The sequence below is a fragment of the Gossypium arboreum genome, chromosome 10, assembly GCF_025698485.1.
Source record: "Gossypium arboreum isolate Shixiya-1 chromosome 10, ASM2569848v2, whole genome shotgun sequence".
NCBI classification, from domain to species: domain Eukaryota; kingdom Viridiplantae; phylum Streptophyta; class Magnoliopsida; order Malvales; family Malvaceae; genus Gossypium; species Gossypium arboreum.
Window position 1 is genome coordinate 112,363,306 of NC_069079.1, and position 27,582 is coordinate 112,390,887.

Sequence of the window (27,582 nt, forward strand, 5' to 3'; positions counted from 1 at the left end):
AACTGAAGTTAATAATTGAATTTAAATTTTGACTAAATTCAAACAATACTTAACAATTTTAATTTTTTGCTTCAAATGAGAGATTAGGGTAATTTAGATAACATAGTGATGATAGTGGCAAAGCTCCATTTTTATGTATACATTTGAGTATTTGGCTCTACTCTTGTCCTCAATGGTTGGGTGATTGTCATTTAACCTTGAAAAGGTTCGAAAGCTTGTAAGCAAAATAAATCAAAGAAAACATGTTTATAACTTAATATTACTAAGTCATTTGGATTATTAGTTTGTAAACTACACAATTTCGATTCAGAAAATTTTGAATTCCTATAACCTAATCTCTAGCTATACCACTCCATTCCAACAATTTATTAGCTTATCCAAAAAAATTATTTTCATTTTTCGATTTTTAGTCTTTAAATTTACTTTTTTGTAAAATTACTTCAAAATGGATAAAAAATTAATTTTTTAATTTTGCTAAAGTAGCATGTGGATGACATATCGATATTTAATTAATTTTTTAAAATTTAAAAATTCAAAAATATAAGAACTATTTTTAAAAATTTAAAAATTATAAATTATAAAAATATTTTTAATTTTAAAAATTAAATAACTGCTTACATGTCATCCACATGGCAATTTATGTATATGCCACATCATCATAGTTAATAAACGTCAAATTTTTCCATTCATTTTAGGGTGATTTAACAAAAAAATAACAAAAAATGTAAGTTCAATGGCTAAAAGAGAAGAAAAATTAAATAAAGGACTAAAATGATATTTTCTTTATAAAGTGAAGGGCCAAATAAGTCATTATACCTTGTTCTATATTTATAATATTAAATTTCTACTTATGTACTTAAAATCCAAACTACTTTAATTATATTAGTTGTCTTTCTTCGTATTGTTAATATAGATAGATTGGTTCAATTAGGTGAAATTCATTTCATTGAGAGATTTAAGTAAGAGTGTATGAAATAAGCTTGTCTACTTGGGTATAAGCCGTTTATTTTCACTCTGTTTTAACTTTCCAATCCTTCTTATTATTAATGAATCTATTTTTCTTTAAAATAAAAGTATGTTGGTCATATACAATGCTTAATCAAACTGGACTCGAATTAGAAATGTCAAACAGTGGCATACAAATTGGAATTGTCCTTTTCAGTTACCTGCATGTTTCAAAAGTTTGCTGCCACCAGCAAGTGCACCTCAATGAATTCTAATCTAAAACTTTACACATGGAGTATTGGTATTTACTCTGGTATCTGCTTTGCAAAACACAATTCTTTATATGTGAGGTTTTAGGATTGAATCAATTGAGGCATGACAAAATCTTGATATCTACTTCGTAAAGTAGATTCTTTTATATGTGAGATTCTAGGTTTGAATTTATTGAGATGCACCTATACATTGCAAAATCTTAAAGAGTTCTGTGAGTGCTTAAAAGGTTTCATATTGTGTATGAAGTGTCTCAAGTTGGAATGGTACCTTTAAGCTACCGCAATTTTCTCAAGTTTTGTTGCCGATTCGAACCTAAAACCTCACACGCAAAAGGCTCTTTACAAAATGCACTTCTTTGTTGATGGCAAAATATTTGTATTAAGTGCACTCTTTGTACAAAAGATTCTAGGTTTGAATAGAGGACAATTTCTGATAGAGTATCACAACATAACCCGAAGGTTCAGGTTGTAATAGAAAGTATGGTTCGGTCGTGGGTCGTGACAGAGAGTGCAAGTAAATATTAGATGAATCTATTCCATCACAATAACCTGATAAAAACCATCTATCTATAGCCTTTTGGATTCCAGAACCCACAAATTCTAATCACTCACAAAAGTAGATAACCGATGAAGACCCTCTTCCCACTGTCAATAAAAAGAAGAAATTACAGCTCTGAAATTCCCCTACATTCCCCTACATTCAACAACTTTGTACATAAAATGAACTATTCCCCTACATTCAACAACTTTGTACATAAATTGAAGTACCCGCAAGCTTCCATCCAAACATCAATGAACCCCCAAAGATATCAGTCACAGCAAATATAAGAGGATAGGCAGTGATCAACCATCCATTCTAGAAAGCAAATGCAGCAGCTGATCTATCAGTGACTCGATTCATTAAGATCGCAAGCGCATTCAAGGAAAAGCTATGCTTCTCCGATTCGGTTGTGGGAGAAATACAGCAGCACTGTTATTGGTTTCACTCAAATGTTCTACTGAGATGGTAGACAACCATTATTAAGCAACTCCTGTTGTAGTTGCTCCAAATAGTAGATCTTGTCATTCATGCCTTCCTTTCCGTATGCATCCACCATGATGGAGAAGGTTAACTCATTAGGTGGGCATTGCTTGTCTTTCATTCGATTAAAAACTCTCGCCATTTCCATCAAATCCTCTGCCTTTGCACAAGCAAATATTACAGCATTGTAAAATGAGGTATTTTCAGGTATCTCAAACTTGGCAGCCAACTGAGCGGTGCTAATAACTTTATGAAAGAGACCAGCATTAGCATATCCATTGATAAGGCAGCAAAAGGTCTTGGTGTCTGCCTTCATCCCTTCAGCACGCATTTGATCAAACGTGTATTCCATGTGTTTCACATCCCCGACATCAGCAAATGCCTCAATGACATTGTTGTAAGTAGAGGTTGTCCACGGAAATTGAAGCTTCCGCATGTATTCCATCACGGATGACATCTTATCATACATTCTTTTCTTCCCATAAGCACCGATCAAGATATTGAAAGAGCGTGTTTCTGGCTCGATGCCAAAATTTCGGAATTTCTCATACCATCTCTCCATCATATCAATCTGCCCTTTGTTACCAAATACACTGAGGATGGTGTTCATTGTCCACACATCAGGTTTGCATGCTGAGCTCTCCAACATGCCAGATAGGACTTTCTCCATCTGATCAAACTTCCCCGCCTTACCATATCCACTTAACACTATGTTCTGGGTAACTGTATTCGGAGTTATCAACCGCTCATCCATTTCCTCATACAGAGACTCAACCAAGTCGAATCGCGAGGCATCAACACACGCCTTAATCAAGGTACTGTAGGTGAAGACATCAGGCTGACAACGAGGAAGTGTTTTCATTTGGTTAAGCGTTGAGAAAGCATCGTCAATGAGATTGTTTCGACAATAAGCAGCGAGCAATGCCGTGTAAAGCTCTGGAGTTGGTTCACATCCTTCTTCAACCATTTCATCGAACAGCTGGCGGGCACGGTGGGGTTGCCCGGATTTCCCAAGAAGAACAAGTAGTTTCATGTACGTGCCTTCTTTTGGTTGATAAAAGGGTTGTTCCCTAAGCATCTCAAATACCTGAATATTAAAAAGGCTACCTTATCATCAGAATAAAGAATCCCACGACCGCTAAAAGAAGAGGAGAAGTAGAGAGTGAACCTGGAGAGCTTGAAGCCACTGCTTCTTTAGGATGCAATCGGACAAGGTTTCGGTGACGGTGGAGACCCAGGCCTTGGCGGCGTTCTTGCGGTCGAGTTTCTTCTTGAGATTCTTGAGGGGGGTTTTCTTGGAAGACCCAGGAATGGAATGGTGTGACAGGCCAGGGTACTCCCCTTCCTTCCAGTGCCTCTTCTTATCGGAAACAGCACCGGCGACGGCAGATGGAACAATGAAGGAGTTTGGGGGATGGGGCTTGGACTTGGGCATGGGTTCTGGGCGTAGCAGAGCAGAGGAGAGCAGAGAAGAAGAGAAGGAAAGGGACATTGAGGATGCCATAGGATTAAAGTGTGGATCTTTGGGAGCGATTCAACTAAGCAGCAGCAGTTGAGCTTGAGTTCTCTCTCTATTGCCGCTGTTTAGTATAGGAAAGGATAATAATAAAATAGTCCCTATAGGTTGCAAATATGATAAAATTATATTTTGCTCCCTTTCATTCAAAAAATAATAAAATAGTCCTTGTATGTTTAAAAAGAAAAGGGTAAATTACACCAACAGTCATCAAACTTTGGGGTAAATGACAAAACAGTCACCTAGGTTTCATTTCAGTCACTTAACTTTCAAAAAGTAACAAAACGGTCACTAACGTTTTAAAAAAGTGACAAAACAGTCACTAACTAACAGTTACCGTTAGGGTATTAACGGGATTGTTGACGTGGCAAGTTAACCGCTGATGTGGCAAGTTAACTTGCCACGTTGGCGACGGCAGATGGGTTTGGGACGGGTTTAGGGAAAAAAATTGAAGGGTTAATGGGTTAATGTTTTAGGGTTAGAAACAGATTAGCTTCAGGGGGATTTGGGGGGGGGGGGGAACGAAAATCTATTTGGAAAATTTTGATCGGTATTTGGGGTTTTTTAGGTTTTAAACTGAATTGGGAATTGATTTGGGGTTAGAAATCGGTTCAATAATCGATTAACAGGGTATAAGTTTTAGGGTTTAGGGTGGTTTATTTTGTTTAGGGAGAAAAGAAGACGAACCGAAAGTTTTTGATTGTCAGAGACAATGGGCAGTAGAAGGGAAGCTACCAGTGCTGTTACATCCACTTTAACGGGTAAGTTCTTGCATTTAGTTTTAAATTTTTTGGATTTCAATGCTGTTATTTCGATTTAGGGTTAATTATGGATATTTCGATTTCAAATTTAATTTCGATTTTGATTTTGCTTTCGATTTCTATTTCAATTTTGATTACAATTTTGAAACACTCACTGATTCTGATTTTGATTTTGATTTCGATTTAGATTTCGAACTCAATCTAGGATTAGAATTTGATTTTGATTTCGATTTAGATTTCGATTTAGGGTTATTTCAATTTTGATTTTATTTGTTATTAATGTGCATGACAGATTAGGGTTTGATTTTTAAAGTTTATGACATATAATGTGTATTGTATTGTGTCTGCCATTGTTTAAGGTTATTTCGATTTTGATTTTGATGTGTTTGTATCTGCCATTGTATGAATGCCATTATCAAACTGATCTTTATTGTGTGTATCTGCCATTGTTTGTATCTGCCATTGTATGAATGCCATTATCAAACTGATCTTTATTGTGTATGTCTGCCATTGTTTGTATCTGCCATTGTATGAATGTCATTATCAAATTGATGTTTATTGTGTATATTTGCCATTGTTTGTATCTGCCATTAAATTATACATTATTAAACTGATGTTTATTGTGTATATCTGCCATTGTTTGTATCTGCCATTAAATTATACATTATTAAACTGATGTTTATTGTGTATATCTGCCATTGTTTGTATCTGCCATTAAATTATACATTATTAAACTAATGTTTATTGTGTATATCTGCCATTGTTTGTATCTGCCATTAAATTATACATTATTAAACTGATGTTTATTGTGTATATCTATCATTGTTTGTATCCAGGCTCCTATTGTTATTTACTTTCTTTATTGTACTGGTTATTGCCTATTTTTGTCTGCCATATGCATGAGAAAAATGGCTGTGTTTAATTAAATTAATTTTTGTATTGGTTGTTGTCTGCCATATGCATGACAGAAGTGTTTGTATTAAATTATTCGGTATTTTGTATTGGTTATTGTCTGACAAAAATGGTTAAAGTGTTTGCCTATGTTGTCTACCTTTATTGATGAGTACTTTGTTTGGCAGGTTTAATTGATGACAATTTTAATGAAAATGAAGAAAACGTGTCTGGTAGTGTTGTGTCTGGTAGTGAAGTGTCTGGTAGTGATAGTGATGCATCTGAAAGAGTTACTTTAGATGGTTTAAACATGGATGGTATAGGAGTAGATGAACTGTGAGATAGTGACGATTCTGGGAGGTTAGATAGTGCACATGGATCTGACTCAGATGGCCAAAATTGGCCTGAGTTCAATCTACATGAGTAATCCTAGACTTGAGGTTGGAATGTTATTTAAGTCCAAACACAGTCTAAAAGAAGCTGCCAAGCAGTATGGTATGTTGAATAGTTATTTTATTAAGTTTCCCAAAAATGATTTAAGAAGGTTAAAGGTAGTCTGCAATGAAAAATGTTCTTGGTTCATATGGGATTCTAGGCTAAACCCTAATGACCCTACTGACCAGACTTGGCAAATTAGGAGTTCAAACCCTAACCATACTTGTTCTAAAGTCTATAAAAATAGGAATGTAACCTCAGCTTGGATAGGTGAACAGTATAAAGAAAAATTCGTTGCCAATTCTGATTATTCTTTGAAATCATTACAGCAAGATGTCAAAAGAGATTTTTGTTGCTTGGTCTCACTAACCAAATGTAGGAGGGCTAAACTTAGGGCATTGGAATTAATTGAAGGAGCTCATAAAGCTCAATATGAGAAGATTTATGAGTATTTATTGGAGGTTAGGACCCAAAATGAGGGAACAACAACAATCTGTTATTTGGATAACAGATTGTTTCAAAGGATGTATGTCTGTTTGCAGGCATGCAAAGATGGCTATAGGGCTGGTTGTAGGAGGATAGTAGGTTTAAATGGATATTTTTTAAAGGGCTACTATGGTGGCTACTTGCTTGCAGCTGTTGGGATAGATGCAAATAATGGCATCTATCCACTTGCATATGCTGCTGTCGAAAGTGCAAACCAAGCATCATGGCTTTGGTTCTTAGAGTTGCTTGCAATGGACTTGGAAATTGTGAGCTCGTACCACATATCTTTCATGTCTAACAAACAAAAGGTAAAACTCTATTTATATATATATATTTTTATGTTGTTTCTATTTAAGGTTTGTCAAAGAATTAAATTAGTTTTTTCCTAATTGCAGGGACTTTTGGAAGCAATATGATTGTTGTTTCCTAATGTAGAAACAAGGCACTGTGTTAGACACCTACATTCTAATTTCCAGAATACTGGTTTCCGAACAAAGGAGCTGAAAGATTTGCTTTGGAAAGCTGCAAGAGCAAGCACTACAAGAGAGTTCGATGATGCCATGGATGAACTGAGAAAAACCAATCACCATGCTTATGACTGGTTGAAGAAGAAAAACCCTGCTCACTGGTCAATGTCTCACTTCTCAATTAGGAGCCATTCTGACATGTTGGTGAATAATCTATCTGAATCATTTAACAAGGCAAATCCCTATGTTTTTATGTTTCTTACTGATCATTAGCAATTCACTAATCATTTATGTAATTTATGGACAGATGATACTGGAAGCAAGAGGTAAACCTATTCTGACCATGATGGAAACAGTAAGGACCAAGATTATCTTACTTATTGTTAAGAAGAAAGAAGAAGCTGAAAAATGGAAAGGAACTTTGTGTCCAAAGATCAAGAAAAAGCTGGATGTAAATATAAAAGATTCATTAAGGTAAAGATTCTTTCTAATGCCTATATTCTAACTTAATGTTGCTGATCACATGCAGTGATTGTTGGAAAGCTATTGACTTTTTTTAATATGTATGCAATGATTATTGGAAAGTTGTTGACTATTTTTTAATATGCATGCAATGATTGTTGGAAAGCTGTTGACTATTTTTTAATATGCATGCAATGATTGTTGGTGTGTTGCCTATTTTTTAATATGCATGCAATGAGTTTTTTTTATAATATTTTAACCAAGCATGCTCACTATTTTTTAGGTGTGTTCCATCACATGCTGGTGGGGACAAGTATTAGGTTGAATGTGGTCCAGACAGCCAGCATATGGTGGACTTAGTTCAGAATTCCTGCTCCTGCAGGAATTGGGATCTTACTGGCATCCCTTGCTTACTTGCATTATCTGTCATTCATGTAAAAAATGAGTTCCCAGAGACCTATGAACAAACCTGGCACACCAAGCAAACCCAGATTCAAATTTACTCCAACTTTGTAAGTCCAGTAAGGGGTCCTAAACAATGGGCCTCTTTGTCAAACATGCTACCAATACTACCTCCTCCATTAAGAAGGCCACCTGGCAGACCTACTAAAGTAAAAAGGAAAGAACCTGATGAACCACAAACAATAGAAAGGTTGAGCAAGAGAAGGGTAGAGATGAGGTGCAGTAAATGCAAAATAATAGGCCACAATAAGAGGAGTTGCAAAGGGGAAGTTGGCCAAAACATTCCAGTAAGTAATTTGCCTTAACTTATAATATACTTCTATCTATGAATTTGTTTGTTTTTCACATTTCTTTTATTCTTGTAGGTTAAAAGACATCAAGTTGGTGTCTGAACCTAGCAAGAGGCTACCCCAAGTCAACAAGAGGGTACCCCAACTCAACAAGGTGTCCCAACTCAGTTACCTACTGCCCTGTAGCACCCCAAACTCGGCCCAGAAGTTATGGCCAGATCCGGCATGCCACATCAAAAACGTAAAAAAAAAAATTTCCATTCTAAGTCCAGAAAATCGTACTTGATGTTCGAAAGATTAATTCATTAAAGGTTAAAGTGAATGGAAGCTGTGCACCAGGTAGGAAACCGGAAAAGAGGTGGTGAGTCTATCGGACTACTTAAGTACCAAGCTCCCTTCGGATCCAATCCTAGACATGCATACCGCCATTGCCACACTTTAACGTCATGGATATTTCTAGGAAACCAATTTGATTAAGTTATTTTTAGGAAAAGTGATTAATTTTGGAAAATACTTTCCTTGCGGAAGCTTTGCTTGTTGTCGTGTTATTTTGAAATCAACTGTTGTTTTTGAAAACGCGCCCTAAAGCTATCCAATTTCAACAGTTAAAATAATTATTACCTATCTTAGTAATACATATTAAAAACCATCAAAAATAAATAAGCGGCCTTATTACATTTAAAAGCCCAAAACCTCAAACGTAATTAAAAGGATGTCCAGTTCACCGAAGAAAATCAAACTTTCGAAGCGGTGGCCACTCAAATCCCTCACAGCTCCAAGCCCACTATGGTTGGGGATTACTGCGTGGATGAAAATAAAAGGGATGAGTTTGGGGAAACTCAAGTGTAAAATAACCCAACCATAGTCTAAATCAGCTCAACCCACGAAATGAATAAGTTGGCCTTAGCCCGAATGAATTGAATAAAGCCCATAGGCCCATAATGTAACGTAATGATATTACATGTTTATGCAGAAACCCAACCATATCCAACCGTATACACCCCCGTACCAACCTTACACCGTGTGAGGAGACAACTCGACCCACCCAACCGCTACACACCACAAAATTTACAGCATGGCTGCCAGAACAGATAATGTGACAGAGTCACCAGATACAGATAATCGTGGCAGAGCCACCAGAACAGATATATGTGGCAGAGCCACCAGATCAGATATTTGTGGCATAGCCACCAGAACGCTTCCTCTATAATATAACCCATGTCCCCATGCAACAGATATATAATCATGGCATACATCATACAGAATCAGATCGTCATGCTTTTCAGTCAAAATTAACCCTAGGGGTATAACGGTAATTTTGCACCTAGGGGTATAACAGTAATTTTCCATACATAGGGGTATTATAGTAATTTAGCTACTTTTAGGGTTTTCATGCATATCCTAACTATTTACGTACTATCAGAACACTTACCGCACATACTTACTGAATTGGGCCTGTTGGCCCATGAACCCAATCTTTGGCCCATTAAGCCCAAATTATCAAAATGTACTAAATCGCGTCATTGCGGTTTATTACTTTAGATTACCAAATATACAAACCCAACTATTTTACAAGCATTCGACACTTTTTCATCAAATTCCCAAAATACCGACTTTTCAAAGATTTCGCTTTTCGCTTTTGCCAATCTAGTCTATGAGAGGGTGTCATTACACACTGCTTTTGCGACGATATCTCTTGTGAGATCCACACACGAACCGCCTACAATTGGATTACTAACACGTTAATCTAACTATTCAAATACAAACTACGTATTAACCCCTTACAATATTCGGCCAACCACACCTACAGATCATAGTAAGCTTATAAGAAATCAATAAGCAACTCATTAACAAATTTTTGTCAATGTTTACCACATAATTATAATTTCACTGCAAGCTGTCTTCCTGAGCAACAGTCACTAAATCATTTATAACTGGAGCTACGAAACTCCAAATCAAGTTCCGTTAATTTTCCCTGAAAATAGACTCATATATCTTTTATCCATAAAATTTTCAGAATTTTTGGTATGGCCAATCAATACCAGATTTTTCTTAAAGTTTCCCATGTTTCACTGTTTGACTAATCTGAACACTCTTCATTACGAATCAAATTTCTCATTGTACAGAATTCAAAATATGTTCTTGTTTATTTCATTAGAAACTAGACTCAATAAGCTTTAATTACATAATTTATTCAGCTTCTAATTCTTCTCCCACAATTTATGGTGATTTTCCAAAGTCACGTTACTGCTGCTGTCCCAAGTAGATTTATTACCAAATCACTCTTTCACACATACATTGCATGCATGTTATTTAAACATGTATATCACCAATCAATCATCACATATCTATGATTTTACTTAAGTATAATCTCCATTTCATCATTTTAAAGCACAACATGTTAGCTGATTTTTCCTTTAACATCTAAGGCACATGCATGCTCATTTGTTTGGCTCAACTTCACCTATCTTCCATTTTTCATCAAAAGAACATGAAACAACAACCATTTCCTTCATTTTAATTCATGACTAAATGCTCACAACACAACTAAAATCAAAATATACTTCAAGAGTTAAGGTAGAATCAAGAAGAACTCATGAACCTCAAAATAGAAGCAAGGTACCAAGAACTTACCTTCAATTTTCCTCCTCCTAATGACCGAATACTCAAGAGCTTTCTCCTCTCCTTTCTCTTCTCTAACTTCAGCTATGATGAACAAAGATGGACAAAACTTTGTTCTTTTCACCCTTTTCTTTTAATAAAACTTCATATTTCATCCATTTAATTCTTTAATACAAAAGACATGAAATTCTTATCATGAAACATTTATCTAACCCATTATCATGGAACATTTACCTAACCTATTATCATGGAACATTTACCTAACCTATTATCATGGAACATTTACCTAACCTATTATCATGAAACATTTACCTAACCTATTATCAATTTGTATCAATTTGTACCATAAATTATGGATATCAAGTGTACATTTTTTCTACAACAACATGATGGCTGGCCACTTCATGTAAAATGGGAGGTTTGTCATGCAAATCCTCCTATTTTGCACTCCTATTTATTTGGCCACCTCAATTTAGCCTATAGCATTTTCAAACATTCTCACATAGGTCCTATTTCATAATTTGACCCCCTTTTACTTATGGAACAAAAATTAACTAAAATTGCTGAGTTCTATCTTAAGCTTGGGCTTTCTAGAGGCCCACTAACATAATTAAACTTATGCCAACATTCACAGGATTCCCGAAAATTGGGGCGTTACATGCCCCAACTCATCAAGAAGCTGCCTCAAGACAAAAGCTCCCATTAAAGAGAAAATCAACCACAACCACTGTTAGATGGATACCTTCTACTCAAGAGTCATCCATGACAGACCATTGATGATGATGTGAACAGACTGCAGTTTGTTAACCTTTTAAAACTGTGTAAATTTGTCTGCTACTGATTATTAACTTAGGCAGATAATTTTTTGGGAAATTTGCCTATGATTGCTACTGTTGATGAACTTAGGCATAGTCACTGAATCTTTTTGTAAATTTTCCTACAATTCACATCTGTTCAATTGTAATGAATTGTAGGAAAATTTGGCAATATTTTGCCCCTCATTCCTTTTGTAAACAGTTTACAGTTTGGCCTTAATATATAAGCAATTTATCATGCTATTTGTTATCCAACTGTTATCTTTTCTAACTAGCAGCCATGTATACCAACTGTTAAATTTGTATATCAATTGTTATCTTTTCTAACCAGCAGCCATGTATACCAAATGTTAAGCAATTTGTAAACAACAACATGAGTTGGTTAGCTATGTATACCAACAGCCATTTTTAACACATGTTAAGCAACAAAAATATTCCAACACAATTTGTAATCAACAAAAATTTTCCATTTCATTCAAGTGTTTGTAAACAACATGAGATGGTTAGCCATGTATAACAGCAGCCATCTATACCACCATAAGCAACAATTTACCAGCAACAAAATTACAAAACATAAGCTGGTTTTCAATTAACATAAAATGATTTTTAAAGTTTTGAAAATAGCAAAACAGTAACAATTACAAGCACCAAAAACCAGGTTCTTCTCTCCCTCTTCCTTGCATCCTCCAATGTCCTCAGTTTTTTCAAAAGACCTAACAACACCATTCTTGAACGGGGCGTCAATGGTGGATCAAACCAGCTGAAAAATCGACATGGTTTTCGAAATTGACTGCCGAATTTGTTACACCCAAAAAACCTCCTACCTAGGTTGTCATTGGACCAAGACATGCTTAATTTGGCTGGGTCTCCACAAAAGCACACCGGAATCACTTCAGGCATATCCATTTTTCCTCTTCTCCTTCTTCTTCTTCTTCTCTTCCTGCTTCTCTTCTTCTTCTTCTTCTTTTTCCAAACCCTAAAATGGTGTTGGTACTATTATTAAAGTGTTAGTAACCGGCCAGCTATACTTAAAGTTGACAGCTAGGACTCCGTCGCCTGCCACGTCACTTTACTGTGACGTCTATAACGAAAAACGGTAAAAAGGACCGTTTTGTTACTTTTTGAAAGTTAAGTGACTGAAATGAAACTTATGTGACTGTTTTATCATTTACCATAAAGTTTGGTGACTGTTGGTGTAATTTACCCAAAAAAAAATTATTTCTTTCTATTAAAAAATCTCATCCAAACTGACCAAATAATCAAATAACCCCATATAGCATGTCACATATATCTTATGTTAATATATATTCATTGATTTAGAATAGGAAAAATAGATGAAATTTTTAAAAAGATCGATTTACTATTTATCTATTTTTAGTAGAGAAAATAAAATACAATTCAACTTTTAATATAAAAACCTTCATAATACTTTTACCATAGAAATATTTTTAAAAATAAAATTAGTATTAATATTATTTTATAAAAATTTAAGTCTTAGAGTTCTTGAGGAGTTTAAAATATTCGACTCCCACACGTGTAATTGCATAGGTATGGGACTATGGGTTCTAGTTTAAATTGTTTTCTGTTCATCTATTTATATGTTGTATTTTGAAAATTAAGAGAAAAATGTTTGGGTCTAATTTGTTTTTATGGGTAAATTAATGAAATATGTTGATTTTTTTAATATTTAAGTAAATAGGTTGTCCTTTTTTTTTATATTTATCGGGATAAGTTTTTTTTGGAGAGAAAAATGAAAATGCGTTTTTACTTTGTTAATAAATTTTTTTCTTTTACAGTTAGAAATTAGAAATTTATAAATTTATTTTTGTTTGTGTTTAGGACAGATATAGTCATAGTTTTAAGTTGTGTTTAGGTTCATAGTGATGTTGTAGAGCTCGGTGACCTAAACATTTCACCTTCCATATGAGGATGGAGTCATTACTAAAGAAGTCGGTATTGCATTGTAACTCAATGTCCTAGTTGATGCTGATTATACGGTCAAAATTTGAAGTGTATCTAGGGCTTCAAGTTTACAAAGGCTATTCTGTCAAGGGATGAAGTATAACTAGAGCCCCAATTAACAGTGAATATACGGGCATGAAAACGATTTTCATCTTATTAGAGGAGGATATTTTATAAAACTTATACAGAAGTCTAAAATCATAGTCATATAAAAAAGCACAATAAGCACAGTACCGGCTGTTTGTTGACAATCTGTGCTTTTTGCTATGACTCTAATGCTTAAGTTAGTGGTTTTGTTTAGAGAGAATGAATAAAAATCGGAGATAATGAATAGTAAATATATCCAAATAATATTTTCAAAGAGTATATCTCTCGCGTGATAATCTTCTCAATCTTAGAGCTTAAGATACCTCAGAATTGATTCATCCTTCTGCTTCGTTTGTTTGCTCTTTTTATCCCATTATGATGCTGTCAACATTAAAATTCTTTTGCACTCTCACCATTCCACAACTCCCTTTTTATCTTCTTAATATTAAACATGTATTAAATATTTCTTTATGAGTATGACATAATAATAACATAACATATTACCAAGAATGTGCTCCAATTGAGTGATCATCAACAAGACCGTGGTGGCCATGTTATCTGCAGGTACTTCAATTCTATACTCCTCAATCCCTCACCACTCTCTCTGCTTTTCTTTTCCTTTTTTGCTTTGCAATTTCCTTTTCCACTTTGGGTATTCCATATTCATATAAGGAAACAACGAAAAAGATTTGAGAAAAGTAGTACCACAAACCAAATAAAATAAGAATGTTAACTAACTCAATAACTAATGATCAACAAAAGTAATCATGACAGCTTTCATCAGTCACTATCAAGTCAAGACTAGCTGAAGCTAGATAATTTTTTAGGTAGTTAAAATTAAATTGTATATTTTTACGATAATAAAAATATAATTTTATTATTTTAATAGCCTAAATTTTATAATTTTTAAAGAGATAAATTAAACTTTTATCATTTTTAAGAGATCAAAGTACAATTTTCTTATTATTAATTTAAAATTTTATAAATTATAAAGGACTTAAATTAAAAATTTATCATTTTAAGAGGGTAGGATTCTACTAAACTCTGCCCTCACTAACTCGTAATAAACACTCTATTAATATTCTTGTCCTATAAATAAAATTAGTTTAATTCCATCACAAGTCCTCAAAACTATTGCCTAGATTTTAAGTTAGTTACTAAATTTCAAAACTTTTTAATTGAAATTTTAAAATATTAGTATTAAGATTAGTATTTGATATATTAATAGTGTATTTTTTTATATATTTCACAAGTAGTTTTAAAAATTTGTTGTTGTCGAAACCTTCTTTTGAAATTGACTTTTTATTTTAAAAACTAAAATGGAGTCACTACCAATCTTTTTTAATTAGGTGTGATCGGATCATCTCAAGGCTTTGTCATTTTAATAAAATGTTAGATTTATTAAAATCATTTTCGGTCTACAACAATCTAGGAAATGGGTTCGAGAGTCAGTCATGTATGAGGAAGGATTAGCACCCTCATAATGCCCAAAGTTAGTACCAAATTGATTACTTGATGTCTTAGTGTCGAAAGTTGAAAATTCGAAGAGAAATTAAAATATGATCCCCCTTTACATGATGTTCTTTTTAATTAAAATCACTTAGTTAAATTAAAACTTATGTAAAATGCCTTCTTATCTCGAGATAACCAAAACGAAAAGGTCATGTCACGTAAGTTAGGGCACACATCTCGAATCCTCAAAAATAAATTTGCTGATTATTTAATTATTATTTAAATCTCGTGTGTTTTTAGTTTTAAAAAGGATGTTCAATTATTTAGGTTCAAAGAGAAAATCAAACTCCGTAAGTTAGAGCACAACTTCTCGAATCTCTAAATAAAGAACGTTGCCTCGGTTTTAAATTTTCCCTTTTTATGCATCAAGTAAAAATGAATGTAACATTTAAAGCGATGTGCATTTAATTTATTTGGGCATAGTATGAAAATGGACAAATATATTTAAACATGATACATGAGATAGAAATGGCAAAATAATATAAAATAGCCATGTGGGTAAAACATATTAGAATGATAAATAATAAAGAAATAAATAAATACCATAATAATAATAATGTAACTATAATAATAATAAAAATATTAATAGCAATAGTCATATCACTATCATAATACCAAAGTAAATAAATAAATAAAAATATGTAATAACCATCTAAAAATGCACAAAAGGAATAAAAATAACATAAATTTTAAGTGCTAAAATAAAATGAAAACAGTAATTAAATCGATAAAATTAAATAAATGAATGATTAAATTGAAATTTAAATAGAATTTAAAGTATGAATTATATAAAATAAATAAATAAAGCAAAATAAGTGTAATTATTCCAAACCTAGTACACGTGTTGTTTCCAGGAGTGACTAATGGTCAAAGGATCAAAATGAAAATAAAATAAAATTAAATGGTAAATTTTAAAGAGAAAAGAAAAATTAAATCAGGACTATATCAAAACATGCTCAAAAGCGGGAGGACCTGGGCAACAATTATCTCACCCCTTTAAAAACACGCGGATCTAAAGGAGTTTAGGTCGGGCATTTGGGTCGTGTCTTAAAACGATGACCTTTTAGGGCTTCTGGAACCTAGCCAAAACGACGTCATATCATGGTCCCTATATATACCAAAAAAAAATAATTTTAAATCATTTCTAATCTCAGTTAAAAAAAAAACTTTAGGACCCTTTTTTTTTTCTCTCGTCCCTTCCCTTATTCGGCCTTGGTGCTGACGAGTCTCCGTCGTGGCCATCGGTCATCGACGACGAAGACCGCCGCCTCTAGTGGCCGGAGACCCTAAAAGCTTCCTCTTTTATCCCCCTTTTTTTTAGAGAAACCGGATCTGGGTTCAAAACCCCTAGAATCCAATCAACGCTCAACAACAAAAAATGAGACTTTTCGGCTTTTATCCCTTTTCAGCGCGGCCGTAGGAGAATCCCGAGGGATTCAACATCCTTCGAGGCTAAAGAACCACCAACAACGGTGGCGCAAGTGAAAGCTTAAGTCTTTTGTATTTATATATATATATATATATATATATATATATATATGCTTCGAAATAAAAAAAAATTAAAATACCTTCTTTTATTTAAGCACTTGTAGGTTTTTGCTTTCTTGTATTCTATTTTTGATTCTCTGTCCGTAAAAATACAGTTTGTTCCTTATGCTTTTATAGCTGATTACATATATATATATATATATATATATATATATATTCTTTTCCTTTTCTCTGTTTCTGCTATCTCTGTCCTCTATCTTGTTTCTTTTTGTTTATTGCAGGTATTCGTGGCAAGGTCAACAGCGCGGGGAGCCGCGCCTTGCCATTTCGGTGAAAAAAGGGGAAAGGCTTCGAGCGACACATTGGCTAATGTGGCGAAAGAGCGGTGCCGAAGCTGCTAGGGTTTCTGTTAGTTTTTTAGGTTTTGAGCTTGGGTTGATGTAGTATTGGGCTTTTAGGGTTTTGTTAGATTGGGTAATGTATTTGGCCCTCGGTTTCAGCTTGTATGATGGACTGGACTTTTGTTATTATTATTTGTTTTGTTTATTGGGCCAGACGGATTTGGGCTTTTACAGCTATCTCTTTTTCTTTTTCTTTTTTTACAAATATTTTGCTATACCCTTACACTTGTCAACTTTTTAGTCCTACTTATATAGTCTAAAAACTTCATTGCAATATACCAATTAGGTCTCTTTTAAATCCCGGTGTCAATTTTAGGCATTAACTTTCAATTCAAACTTGGCATATAACATATTTAAAAAAAACATTGACGAAACTGTTAACACATATATACCCATGACGTGTTAAAAAAAGTATAAATAAAATTTAGGAGGATTATTTTTTTAACACATTAGATCCAAACTATCTATGCAATATGTCTATACACATTTATAATTTAATTTATATGTTTTAAATATGCTCCGTGCCAAATTTGAAATTCCATTTAATATCTAAGCTAATTTAGATTGACAGAAGAACTTGATGTAAACAATCTTTAAGACTCAATTAAAACATTTTAAAGTTTAAGAATTAATTTAGAATCAGGCTATAACTTAAGGATATCTTATGGCATTAACCCTTAAAAAGTTATAAACGGTTCAAAAAAGGTTCGTAACAATAAATGATGTTAATATGGAATCATAAATTAACGTTCATATATTTAAAAAAGTGCCAAAAAATCATAATTACTTGAAATTAATAAAATTTCCTTATATTACCAAATATTAATGGTATTTTATTGATATTTAATCTCCGTGGTGACTACTGTTTTTACAATAATAGATAAACATATCTCCCAATACACCCTTAAAAACCGGCTTTGCGAACTATTATATATATGTATATATGCATTTTTCTCTTCTCTAATGTATATATATGCATGCATTTTTCTTTGTTAATCGAAATAACCAAAAAAAAGAAAAGAAAAAAGAAGATAAATTGATTGAGTCATCAATTGGCCAAAGGAATAGAGGCTTTCAGTTTTCAGCAGGGTCTGATAATTGCCCTTTTTCTGTTTTGTGTTTGCTGCTTTAAAATCACACTTAAAAATTCTGGGGAAAGAATATACTATGATGGTCATGGGTTTTTCATGGCGTCTGCAATCGTAAAACCCAGTTTTCCATGGCTTTTTCCTTTTGTCGTTTTCTTTTCTCTGTCTCTCTTTCTCTTTCGGTTTTAGTCATTATATTAGACGTTACATTATTGTCCAATTAAAATTCAATTAGTGTTAAGGCTTTTCCTTGTTTTGGGTATTGTTTTTGTTTCTCTTATTTATTTTGTATAATCTTGAGCATTTTCCCTAGTAAAAGTTTCTGGCACTTGCATGTTGGGTTTCCTGGATGAATTATAATCGTTACAGCTAGGGAAGGTGGTGTGATGGCGGCCAAGAAGGCGTGTGAGTCTTTTTCCAAGAGCTTAATTGAGGATGTGCATAAATGGGGTTGCATGAAGCAGACAGGGGTGAGCTTGAGGTACATGATGGAGTTTGGGTCCAAACCCACTGACCGGAACTTGTTGATTTCGGGTCAGTTCCTCCACAAGGAGCTCCCCATTAGGATTGCTCGCAGAGCCATTGAGCTTGATACCCTCCCTTATGGCCTTTCTGAAAAGCGTGCTATTTTGAAGGTCTCTTCTTTTTCTTCTTCTTTCTCCTTTATAAAATTTCCATGTCTTGGATGGCTTGTTGCTTCACTTTTTTGGCCAAAAAAAAGGGTCTTCAAGCTTCAACCTCCACTTAGCCTTTAAATACCTGATTCTGCATAGTGGTTAGTAGATCTTAACCTTCAATTTCATGATTAGTAGTAATTCCTTCTTACTGTATTGTGTAGATTCTTCTTCATGTGTTCTGCCTTGTGATTTTCAAGTTATTTGTTGCCCTTTGCTTACATTTTGATGCATGCAGTCCCTGCTGAGTTTTTTAGGGCCTCTAAATCTAATATAGACATAGAATTTCACTTAAAAAATCCAAGAAATTGTTTGCTTTTTTCATAAAATTTTACCTATTGTGTCAATTGCAGTCCTTAATGGTTTAGCTTTGGAAATGGGGAGATATATGACTCATTTACTTGAACTTGTGATTCATAGGTCCGAGACTGGTACCTGGATTCCTTCCGTGACCTAAGATCTTTCCCTGAGATCAAAGATATAAATGATGAGACGGAATTTACACAAATGATCAAGGCTATCAAGGTGCGACACAACAACGTCGTCCCTACGATGGCTTTGGGGGTTCAACAGTTGAAGAAAGGAATGGATCCCAAGATTGTTTATGAGGATCTTGATGAGATTCATCAGTTTCTCGATCGGTTTTACTTGTCACGGATTGGAATCCGCATGCTTATTGGTTAGTTTCGACTTCATTAGTTTTGGTGAGATGAATCTGTTGTTTTCTTGATGCAACACTTGCTGCTAAATGTTTTTCATTACCACATTTGTAACTGTATATTCAAGCTCGGTCTATACACTCTGCATGGTTTAAATTTTGGTGAAACCAGGGCAGCACGTCGAGTTGCATAAACCAAATCCTGCTCCACATGTTGTGGGCTATATACATACAAAAATGTCTCCAGTGGAGGTGGCAAAAAATGCTAGCGAGGCTGCACGTGCTATTTGTTTGCGTGAATATGGAAGTGCACCTGATATTAATATCTACGGCGATCCTAGTTTTACATTTCCGTAAGTTGGTTTATCTCACATTTGTCGCATTTGATCCATTTAGTTTCCATCCTGGAGCCATTCTTTGTCTTTAGTTCAGTCATACGTATGGTTAAGCAATGATCTTGTGCTTCCTGTCCTGCATATTATCTGTTTTCTTGCGTTACAGTTACGTTCCAACACACTTGCAACTTATGGTATTCGAGTTGGTCAAAAATTCCCTGCGTGCTGTCCAAGAGCGCTTTATGTATTCAGATAAAGTTGCACCACCTGTTCGAATAATAGTTGCCGAGGGAATCGAGGATGTAACTATAAAGGTAGTTTTATCATGCTTAATGTTTGTCCATACTATTTTCATTTAAATAAGCATTTTCACTTGTTGTCTAACAGCATTAATTGGTCTAACTGGCAATCCAGATCTCAGATGAGGGGGGTGGCATAAAAAGAAGTGGTCTTCCCAAAATTTTCACTTACCTTTATAGCACTGCCAAAAACCCCTTGGATGAGCATACAGATCTTGGAACAGATGATAGAATAACAATGGCAGGATACGGTTATGGAATACCTATAAGCCGCTTGTATGCAAAGTATTTCGGAGGAGATCTTCAAGTTATCTCCATGGAAGGATATGGTGAGTGCGGTTTGCTACGATTTTGATTGCTTAACAATCGAATGTTGATAAGACAGTCATACTATTTCACTTTGTAAGCAAGCATATTTGGTTGACATCACATGTATCTTTGCGTATACATGAACATATAGTTGCATTATATATTGTTTAGGTGGCACTGGCACTGTCATCTCAAGGTAGATTTTAAGTAGAAAGCAACAGTCAAAAGGATTGTTCATATTATAGAAGCAGATAACTAACATATCTTTTGTGTTGTGATTGACAGGGACTGATGCATATCTTCATTTGTCTCGCTTGGGAGACTCACAAGAGCCATTGCCATGATTCTCTTTATCTACTTGGTCTGCACCGCCAGGAGGAGGGAAATATAGCGATGAACAAGGGGGAGAAATTTTAATGTCTATCAAAGTGTTTGTATTAAAATAAATATTGTATAATCCAAGTACAATCACCTCACCTCCTGCATAGTTTTCTTATTTCCAGCTGGTGGAACATTGTTTTCAATGTCGAAACATGGAACCAAATAGTGTTTTTCAAGGCCAAAAGTCTTGATTCAAACTTGTAACTTGGTATGCTTCGATGCCATCCAGCTTCTAAGAAACAAATGACCTTGAGAAGTAAAGAGATTGAGGTCATACCTTTTCAGTTGCAATTGCGGGAGTCCACCATGGCTCATGGGAGTGCCATGGGACATTGGTCAAAGGCCCAAGGAGAAAAAGCAAAATGAAACATGCTCTTTTATTATTATCACTCATGCAAGGAAAAACATTTTTTAACAACAAATTCAATAAAAGAATCGGCCTTTCCATTTCTTTTTAACGTGAAATGTACCTTATCGTCACTGTAATATTCTAGCAGATATGCCTAATTTGGAAGGACTAAAATAATAGTGCAAATGAAGAAAAAGGGGGAAATACGGTTCAATGCTTCCTTTACTCTATTTTTGCTTATCAGAAAGGCAAAATTCTTGGACAATCTTCTCATGGGACAATCTTTTCATTCCATATGTGATGAATGTACACGTGAATGGCTTCCCTTTTATACTGAAACTAGCTTAAATAGTGCTATTCTCAATATTGCCCTTAGCCTATACAAATATTAATCCCGTACCATTAGCAATCCTTATTGTAGTCAGCTCATCGAACACGAAAAATTAATGTCGCTCTCATGGATGAACCTGTATTCCATAATCAAGCATAATGACGATGAACTGGGAGTGGAATATCGCATTATAAAATGGAAGTTTAAAGAGATATATACCTGATGTAACCTTTCTTCCTTAAAGCTTACGGTTCTAAGCTTCAATTCTCCTCTGTGCGTTGTCATTTCATCTAATATCTCAGCATCAGAAAAGTTGTCTTCAGATCCTTCATTGTGAGAAACAAATGATTCCCTTCCCTGTTTAAACATTACCATGTTTGCGATCAATGTGCATATGAAAAGAAGTATAAAGTCATTTAAATCAAAGGAACATTTATAACTTAAACTGCGCTAGAGCATAGAAAGAAAAACTGTATCATTTATGCTAAGATTTTCAGTTATGGAGAGGAAACCCTTCCCATAAGTTCGTTCCACAGGTCGAAACACCAAACTATTTAGTGTAATTACTAATAGCATATGCAAATATTGCTCTGGATCTAAAACAACAAATTATTAGAAAGGACCAAAAAGGATGTACCTTGAATGATAAACTTAAGTTTCTGCGTGGTGTGCCAAGAATTTCTTCATACTCAGCTGCATCAAGTTCCCGCAGATGTTCAGGAGCGAAAAACTTTGGAAGGATGTGCTGTCTGATGCTGATGAGGAGGAAGAACGGCAGTGGAAACAGTATTCCAGCTATAGGTATCCATGTCACCCCGAAACATACCAGAAAGTATACCAACTGGAAGAGTGTAAACATCAAAATGGACTTGAAAGGTACTGACTCCACAAATGATGCATGAACACCTTCAAGGACTCTGTTCAAAGATATAAGATGCAAAACCACATCAACTATCACATTCAATTTCTTATCAGAGTTATGCTACTGCTTCTATACAATATATCTTTGTATAAATCATTAAATATGTTTATTCTTAAGGTACAATGACTTACTTGTAACGTCTCCTAGGGGTGATAAACAGTAGCAACATCCTTTCCCAGAACTGGTTCCCTGGGAGGCTGTCAATCGCCATGTAGGCAAAGTATCCCCACAGTACCGAGGTAGGTATCATTTTTACCACAGGCAGAGCACACAATGAAAGTCCAACAAGGAAGGACTGCAACAAGTTGCTCATTCTTTGCTCATTAACTCTAACTGGCAAATGAGCATCAATGTGCTTCTCAGGATCAAATTTTTCTTTTCCATTCTCCCTACCATCACGTTTCATTACAGCCTCTTTCAAGTTCTTCAACTCTTTATCTACTGAAGTAGGCTGCAATCCAAATTATGTTGTAATGAGACTTTCAGCCAATTAAATATTTTGCAAGCATGCATTACATACAAAGTAATATAAGCAGTATTACAAGCCTATAGTACTTACAGCAGGAGATTCGTCCATTTCTATGAACACAGCTTGCATCCTCCCATAGATTTCTGAGTTGCTTGCTAGTTGCGATATGCCCTCCTTGGCACTTTGTACCATTTTTTTCCGAATCAGCTGCAATTGATTGATTATATAGTATAAGAATCTAGATTGATGGGAATCATATGAATCATATGGCAATTAGAGGAATGGTTCCCAAAAGTACGATGTCTTACCTGCCTTTTGAGAACTGCAAGGCTTTTAGTGTGCATGGGAGATTGTGGAAGGACCCCATTTGAAGGAGGGAGTCCCAGCAACCCACAAATCAAAGTCTGAAATGACATGTGTTTAAGCCTGATATTAGTATGAAATATATATATATATATATATATTTGAAAATATCAATTTTAAAAAAAAAAGGGGGTGGTGGCAACTATGGAGAGAGAATAGGTCGGAAGAATTAAGTACCATAATTCCTAGCAATAAGATATCATAATGGTAAGCAGAAGGATTTTTAAGGTTGAACTCCTTTTGTTGTGCCAACTGTGAAGCAACACTGTGATCGAAGAAGTATAGACCTGCTATCATTACTGCTGGTATAAAGGCAGCAAAGATGTACATTATGGGTACCTTTCCCATATCCTGTAACAAGAGTTGAATATAAAATTATTGGGGCTTTCATCTGATTAGAAAAACCAGGTATGCACCAAACAAACATTCCAATGTTTCCTAGATTATAGCTTAAGGTTATGAATTTTAGAGACAGTTCAATTATAAGATATCAATAACATAAGATCCCTGGAAAGGGAACAAATAAAGTAATGGATTCATCACTTACCTTTATCACTGTCCAGTGATGTAATGATTCAGATTCCCAAAGAAGTGGACAGAACAGCCTCCTGGGGACTCCAGAACTAACTTGTCCAGGTATCATGTAAGACAATGCTGTCCAACACAAGATCATAAGGGGAACACCATAATCTGCAAGAAAACCTCTAATCCAACCTGAAAGAAAAGCCATTAAAAACAAGATTTAAACAAAAAAAAAAAGTCCCACAAATAATATCAAGTGAAACTGTCAAATCAGTAAATGTCAGTTAGTGAGTTGATGTACCTGTTCCGTAACGCCACAATCTTGCCTTACGAGTCTTTAGGGAAGTGAATAGAACCCCAAATGAGAAAATGACTGCAAGCAACCCATTTGTATATAGCCAGGGGAACTGATATTTCTCCAACTTAGGATTTTCACCTTTGGGAACATTGAACTCACTGATCACTCCCTATGATCCAAACATTATAGTTATCAAGGTTAAACCATAGAACTTTGTCATCATAAACATCACAATTTCTTTGTTGCATAAGCCATTCAATACCTTAACAGCCTCTTGAAGGAAAAGAACAGTTATCAACATGCCGAAAAGCTCTCCAGCAACTCTTGTAAATCTGTTGATTATGGTGCATGCATTGAATATAGCAAGAAAAATGAGCAGCATAGCTGTCCATACACACACCCTGGGAAAAGAAAACAAAAGAAATGAAATTAAACAATGAGAACATTTCTGCTGAATCAAGAAGCTCGAAAAATATTAAATAATAATTTTAAAATTACAATCAGGGAAAAGAAAAAAGAAGGAATGACATCCATTACCATGCAGTCCAAGCCAAAAAGAGCTCCTGGCCCAACTCAGGCCTTCGTTTGCAGAAATTGTACAAATAAGTGTACATTATAATTGTTGGCTCTGCAACACCTACTATTAACAAAGGTTGCCCACCTAAAATGGAGTGAATGATTCCACAAATAGCTGTGGAAGCCAATGTTTCCACTGTGCTGAGGGCACCGTCTGAAACAAGAAAAACAAAAACAATCATATGGTTTATTCATTAAAGCCATAAACTCGACAAAAATAGGATAAATAAGTTTTCAGCACTAATATCCAGCATTAATAATCTTAGAGATAAGATGATTTGCATTGAAGCAACTTCATCCTTCATTATGCTAGCTTTTCAACATTCTCATTTTAAGGAGATAAGCAGATGCACTACCTGTATCTCGACTCAATTGCTCTCCAAAGGCAATAACAGGAAGAGCAGAAGCAAAGAAGATATAGAAAGTAGGAGCAAATATCCTGTTAAAAATTTAAGAAGGAAAAGAAAAGAAATACGAATCAAAATAAAAAATATCTTCATCAGAGGAACAAAATGTAGTGCCAGAAACATCAAAACAAAGAACATGAACATACCGAAAGCCTGAGCAAAGTCCATTGACCCAATCTTGCTTGTAGCACGCGCTTCTTCCCTTGATGTCTTTGGTTATCCCCTTGAATGGACTTTTCATGTTTCCCATAACTGATTCAACAAGGGCAATTAAAAAAAAAAAATAGCTTTTACATAAATCTATATTCTACAATGATAGCAACACATATGTCCAAATCATCCTCTTAACCACATAGGCAAAACAGTGCAAAGAATAAAATATCTCTAAGAAGTTGGCAAAGCACATCACACTAAAGAGAACATGTATATATCATGTATGCATGTGGATTTTGCGAAGACCAGTGGTGATCATGATACAATTGCCTTAACAAAGAGAAAATCAATTACCAAAAAATAATGGGATACATGTGATCTGTAATTTACAATTAACAACTTCATAGAATATAGCAGAACCATCCAAAATAAAGCTAATATAAAAACCATCTGATCTGTTGATACTGACACAGTTCATAGAAATCTCATAAAACAATACATATGACAACCATTCAGATGAATGGTTTGTGGCAGGCTGAATCAAGGGGAAAAAAACCAATAATGTGTAAAAGAAGATGAATTTCTGAAAGAACCAATAATACTACAAAAAAAAATCAGCATAATGCAAACTACAAAACATAGTAATTTTACTCACATTTTTAAGAAAAAAAAAGGTTGATATTCAAGATTCAACTAGAGAACAGTGGAACATTTCCATTTCTACTATAAAACAAGCAGGGGAAAACCCCACATTTTCTACATTGGAAAAAAAATCAAAATCTCCAAGGAAAAAAACAACAAAGAAGTTACTCACATTTAAAGTTGTTTTTTTCTTTTTCATTGTTTTGATTCTATGTTTGAAAGCCCATGCACGTAAAATCCAACAAAAAAAAAAAAAGAAAGAAAGAAAGAGCATGTAACATCGCTGAAATGAAAATTGGAAAAGAAAAATGGCGACGGACCTCGAAACTCCAGCGCCGGAGACAGTTTTCAAGTTAGATTTTACTTCTGCTTCTTCTTCTTCTTTTTTTCTCTCTCCTATGTCTCCTTTAAAATGGAAATGGAAATCAAACTGTCTAAAATCTTCTTCCCTGTTTGCAGTTTACAAAGAGAAGAGAGGCTGAGAATGTGAGGGAGGGGTTCCATGCCACTGACCCTTTATACTATACCAACATATATTTGCATCATTTTTCTCATAGCTTTATATATATTCATCCGGTCCCTGTACTTTTTGGACTTATAAAATTTACTCCCTCTATTTTTATTTTAAATTTAGTCCTCAAACTGATACTACTGTCAATCAATTTTCGTTACATTTTATTATGTGATAACAGATTCAATTTTAACAAGAGTCGGTTAACATTGTTATGAATTAGATTTTGATATTTAAATCAGACTAAAACTAAAGTTGAAAATTCTAAAGAATACAGGGACTGGAGCATAATTATACCTTTGTCATATGTTGTATGTTTTTTTCACTCGTTTATTTCATTTTTTATTTGGCAGTGTAGGAGAAGTCCAAGATGTTGCCAGCTAATGATATTGTCAAAAACATTGTACTAGGAAAATACAAATAACATTCTTTTCTTTTGGGTTAAATGCTTTCACACGTCAATGGTTTTGTTTTAGTAATACAAATAATACATGATTTTTGTAGTTTATGATCAAATATCAACATCAATTTTATTAATAGAAATAATTATTCATAACAATTTATTTAGTAATCTAATTTTATTTTAACATGTGAGTATTTAATTAATTTTAAATTTTAAAATTAAAATTATTAAAATTAAAAGATATTTTTAAAATTTAAAAAATTAATTAATTATTGATATGTCATTTACATAGCAATCCATGTGTATACTACATGGGCAAAGTTAACAAATGATAACTTTTTATCTATTTTGGGATGATTTGATAAAAAATATAAATTCAAAGGCTAAAAGAGATAAAAAAAATAAATGAAGGGTTAAAATATTTTTTTGTAAAGTTAGTGGCTAAAAAATTCATTATGCGTAATAATTATATTAGTCCTTTTTTGGTTTTTCTCAAGGTTAACAAACTAATCCTCCGCATTCTGTAGATCCATTAAGGGGTAGATGCTGGTCACGAGTTTTAAAGATAATTATATTAGTCTTTAACTAAATATGAATTTGAGGAATGAGAGACTTTTTATTCATTGATCCAACATGCAAGGGCGAAGCCAAAAAATTTTTGTAGAGAGCCGAAATTAAATTGTAATTTTTACGATAGTAAAAATATAATTTTTAAATGATTAAATAAAAAAATTATTTTTAAGGAGATCAAAATGTAATTTTAACTTTACTAATTTAAAATTTTAAAAATTTTAAAAAGGGGGCAAGGACCTTCCACCCCCCTCCCCAGATTTGCCTCTAGCAACATGTATTAAGGATGATAAATATATTTAAGGAGAGATCCATTTACATTGCAATTTTATACAACATTTATAACATTTTCTACAATCCATATTTTAGCAATTCAATGGTTGAATTTATTAATATAGATTTTTTTATATAAATTTTCAAATTTATC

At 34.1% G+C, this 27,582-nt stretch overlaps 4 protein-coding genes across 4 annotated transcripts; 2 read left to right on the forward strand and 2 right to left on the reverse strand.

The window, feature by feature from the left end:
- Positions 1 to 1,838: 1,838 nt before the first annotated feature.
- Positions 1,839 to 3,942, reverse strand: LOC108487047 (pentatricopeptide repeat-containing protein At3g06430, chloroplastic). The gene is made up of 2 exons (XM_017791264.2): positions 3,407 to 3,942; positions 1,839 to 3,325 (listed from the first exon to the last, which is right to left on the reverse strand). Exons 1-2 carry the CDS (start codon positions 3,740 to 3,742, stop codon positions 2,213 to 2,215), a joined length of 1,449 nt encoding a protein of 482 aa, XP_017646753.1. The 5' UTR covers positions 3,743 to 3,942; the 3' UTR covers positions 1,839 to 2,212.
- Positions 3,943 to 4,466: 524 nt separating this feature from the next.
- Positions 4,467 to 8,110, forward strand: LOC108487657 (uncharacterized). The gene is made up of 8 exons (XM_017792036.1): positions 4,467 to 4,515; positions 5,595 to 5,742; positions 6,221 to 6,302; positions 6,384 to 6,593; positions 6,804 to 6,998; positions 7,102 to 7,268; positions 7,639 to 8,005; positions 8,084 to 8,110. Exons 1-8 carry the CDS (start codon positions 4,467 to 4,469, stop codon positions 8,108 to 8,110), a joined length of 1,245 nt encoding a protein of 414 aa, XP_017647525.1.
- Positions 8,111 to 17,775: 9,665 nt separating this feature from the next.
- Positions 17,776 to 20,900, forward strand: LOC108489452 (pyruvate dehydrogenase (acetyl-transferring) kinase, mitochondrial). Its single transcript, XM_017794011.2, has 6 exons — positions 17,776 to 18,618; positions 19,078 to 19,336; positions 19,488 to 19,668; positions 19,817 to 19,964; positions 20,065 to 20,278; positions 20,544 to 20,900. The coding sequence occupies exons 1-6, from the start codon at positions 18,370 to 18,372 to the stop codon at positions 20,600 to 20,602; spliced, it is 1,110 nt and encodes a 369-aa protein (XP_017649500.1). The 5' UTR covers positions 17,776 to 18,369; the 3' UTR covers positions 20,603 to 20,900.
- A 161-nt stretch (positions 20,901 to 21,061) lies between these two features.
- On the reverse strand, positions 21,062 to 26,381 carry LOC108489451 (probable boron transporter 7). The gene is made up of 14 exons (XM_017794010.2): positions 25,992 to 26,381; positions 25,023 to 25,128; positions 24,826 to 24,908; positions 24,431 to 24,623; positions 24,156 to 24,294; positions 23,897 to 24,062; positions 23,621 to 23,787; positions 23,251 to 23,424; positions 23,019 to 23,114; positions 22,801 to 22,917; positions 22,373 to 22,692; positions 21,957 to 22,236; positions 21,539 to 21,676; positions 21,062 to 21,455 (listed from the first exon to the last, which is right to left on the reverse strand). The coding sequence occupies exons 2-14, from the start codon at positions 25,124 to 25,126 to the stop codon at positions 21,444 to 21,446; spliced, it is 1,989 nt and encodes a 662-aa protein (XP_017649499.1). The 5' UTR covers positions 25,127 to 25,128; positions 25,992 to 26,381; the 3' UTR covers positions 21,062 to 21,443.
- Between the last annotated feature and the right edge of the window lie 1,201 nt (positions 26,382 to 27,582).

Excerpts from the sequence above, each read along its gene's own strand:
- LOC108487047 (XM_017791264.2), bottom strand. The coding sequence starts at position 3,742 with ATGGCATCCTCAATGTCCCTTTCCTTCTCTTCTTCTCTGCTCTCCTCT. Across the intron at positions 3,326-3,406 it reads AGTGGCTTCAAGCTCTCCAG|GTATTTGAGATGCTTAGGGA; the intron begins GTTCACTCTCTA and ends TTTAATATTCAG.
- LOC108487657 (XM_017792036.1), top strand. The coding sequence starts at position 4,467 with ATGGGCAGTAGAAGGGAAGCTACCAGTGCTGTTACATCCACTTTAACG. Across the intron at positions 6,303-6,383 it reads TTTATGAGTATTTATTGGAG|GCATGCAAAGATGGCTATAG; the intron begins GTTAGGACCCAA and ends GTCTGTTTGCAG. Across the intron at positions 8,006-8,083 it reads AAGTTGGCCAAAACATTCCA|GTTAAAAGACATCAAGTTGG; the intron begins GTAAGTAATTTG and ends TTATTCTTGTAG.
- LOC108489452 (XM_017794011.2), top strand. The coding sequence starts at position 18,370 with ATGGCGGCCAAGAAGGCGTGTGAGTCTTTTTCCAAGAGCTTAATTGAG. Across the intron at positions 18,619-19,077 it reads AAAAGCGTGCTATTTTGAAG|GTCCGAGACTGGTACCTGGA; the intron begins GTCTCTTCTTTT and ends TGTGATTCATAG. Across the intron at positions 19,337-19,487 it reads TGGAATCCGCATGCTTATTG|GGCAGCACGTCGAGTTGCAT; the intron begins GTTAGTTTCGAC and ends TGGTGAAACCAG.
- LOC108489451 (XM_017794010.2), bottom strand. The coding sequence starts at position 25,126 with ATGGGAAACATGAAAAGTCCATTCAAGGGGATAACCAAAGACATCAAG. Across the intron at positions 24,909-25,022 it reads GGACTTTGCTCAGGCTTTCG|GATATTTGCTCCTACTTTCT; the intron begins GTATGTTCATGT and ends AATTTTTAACAG. Across the intron at positions 24,624-24,825 it reads GCAATTGAGTCGAGATACAG|ACGGTGCCCTCAGCACAGTG; the intron begins GTAGTGCATCTG and ends TTCTTGTTTCAG.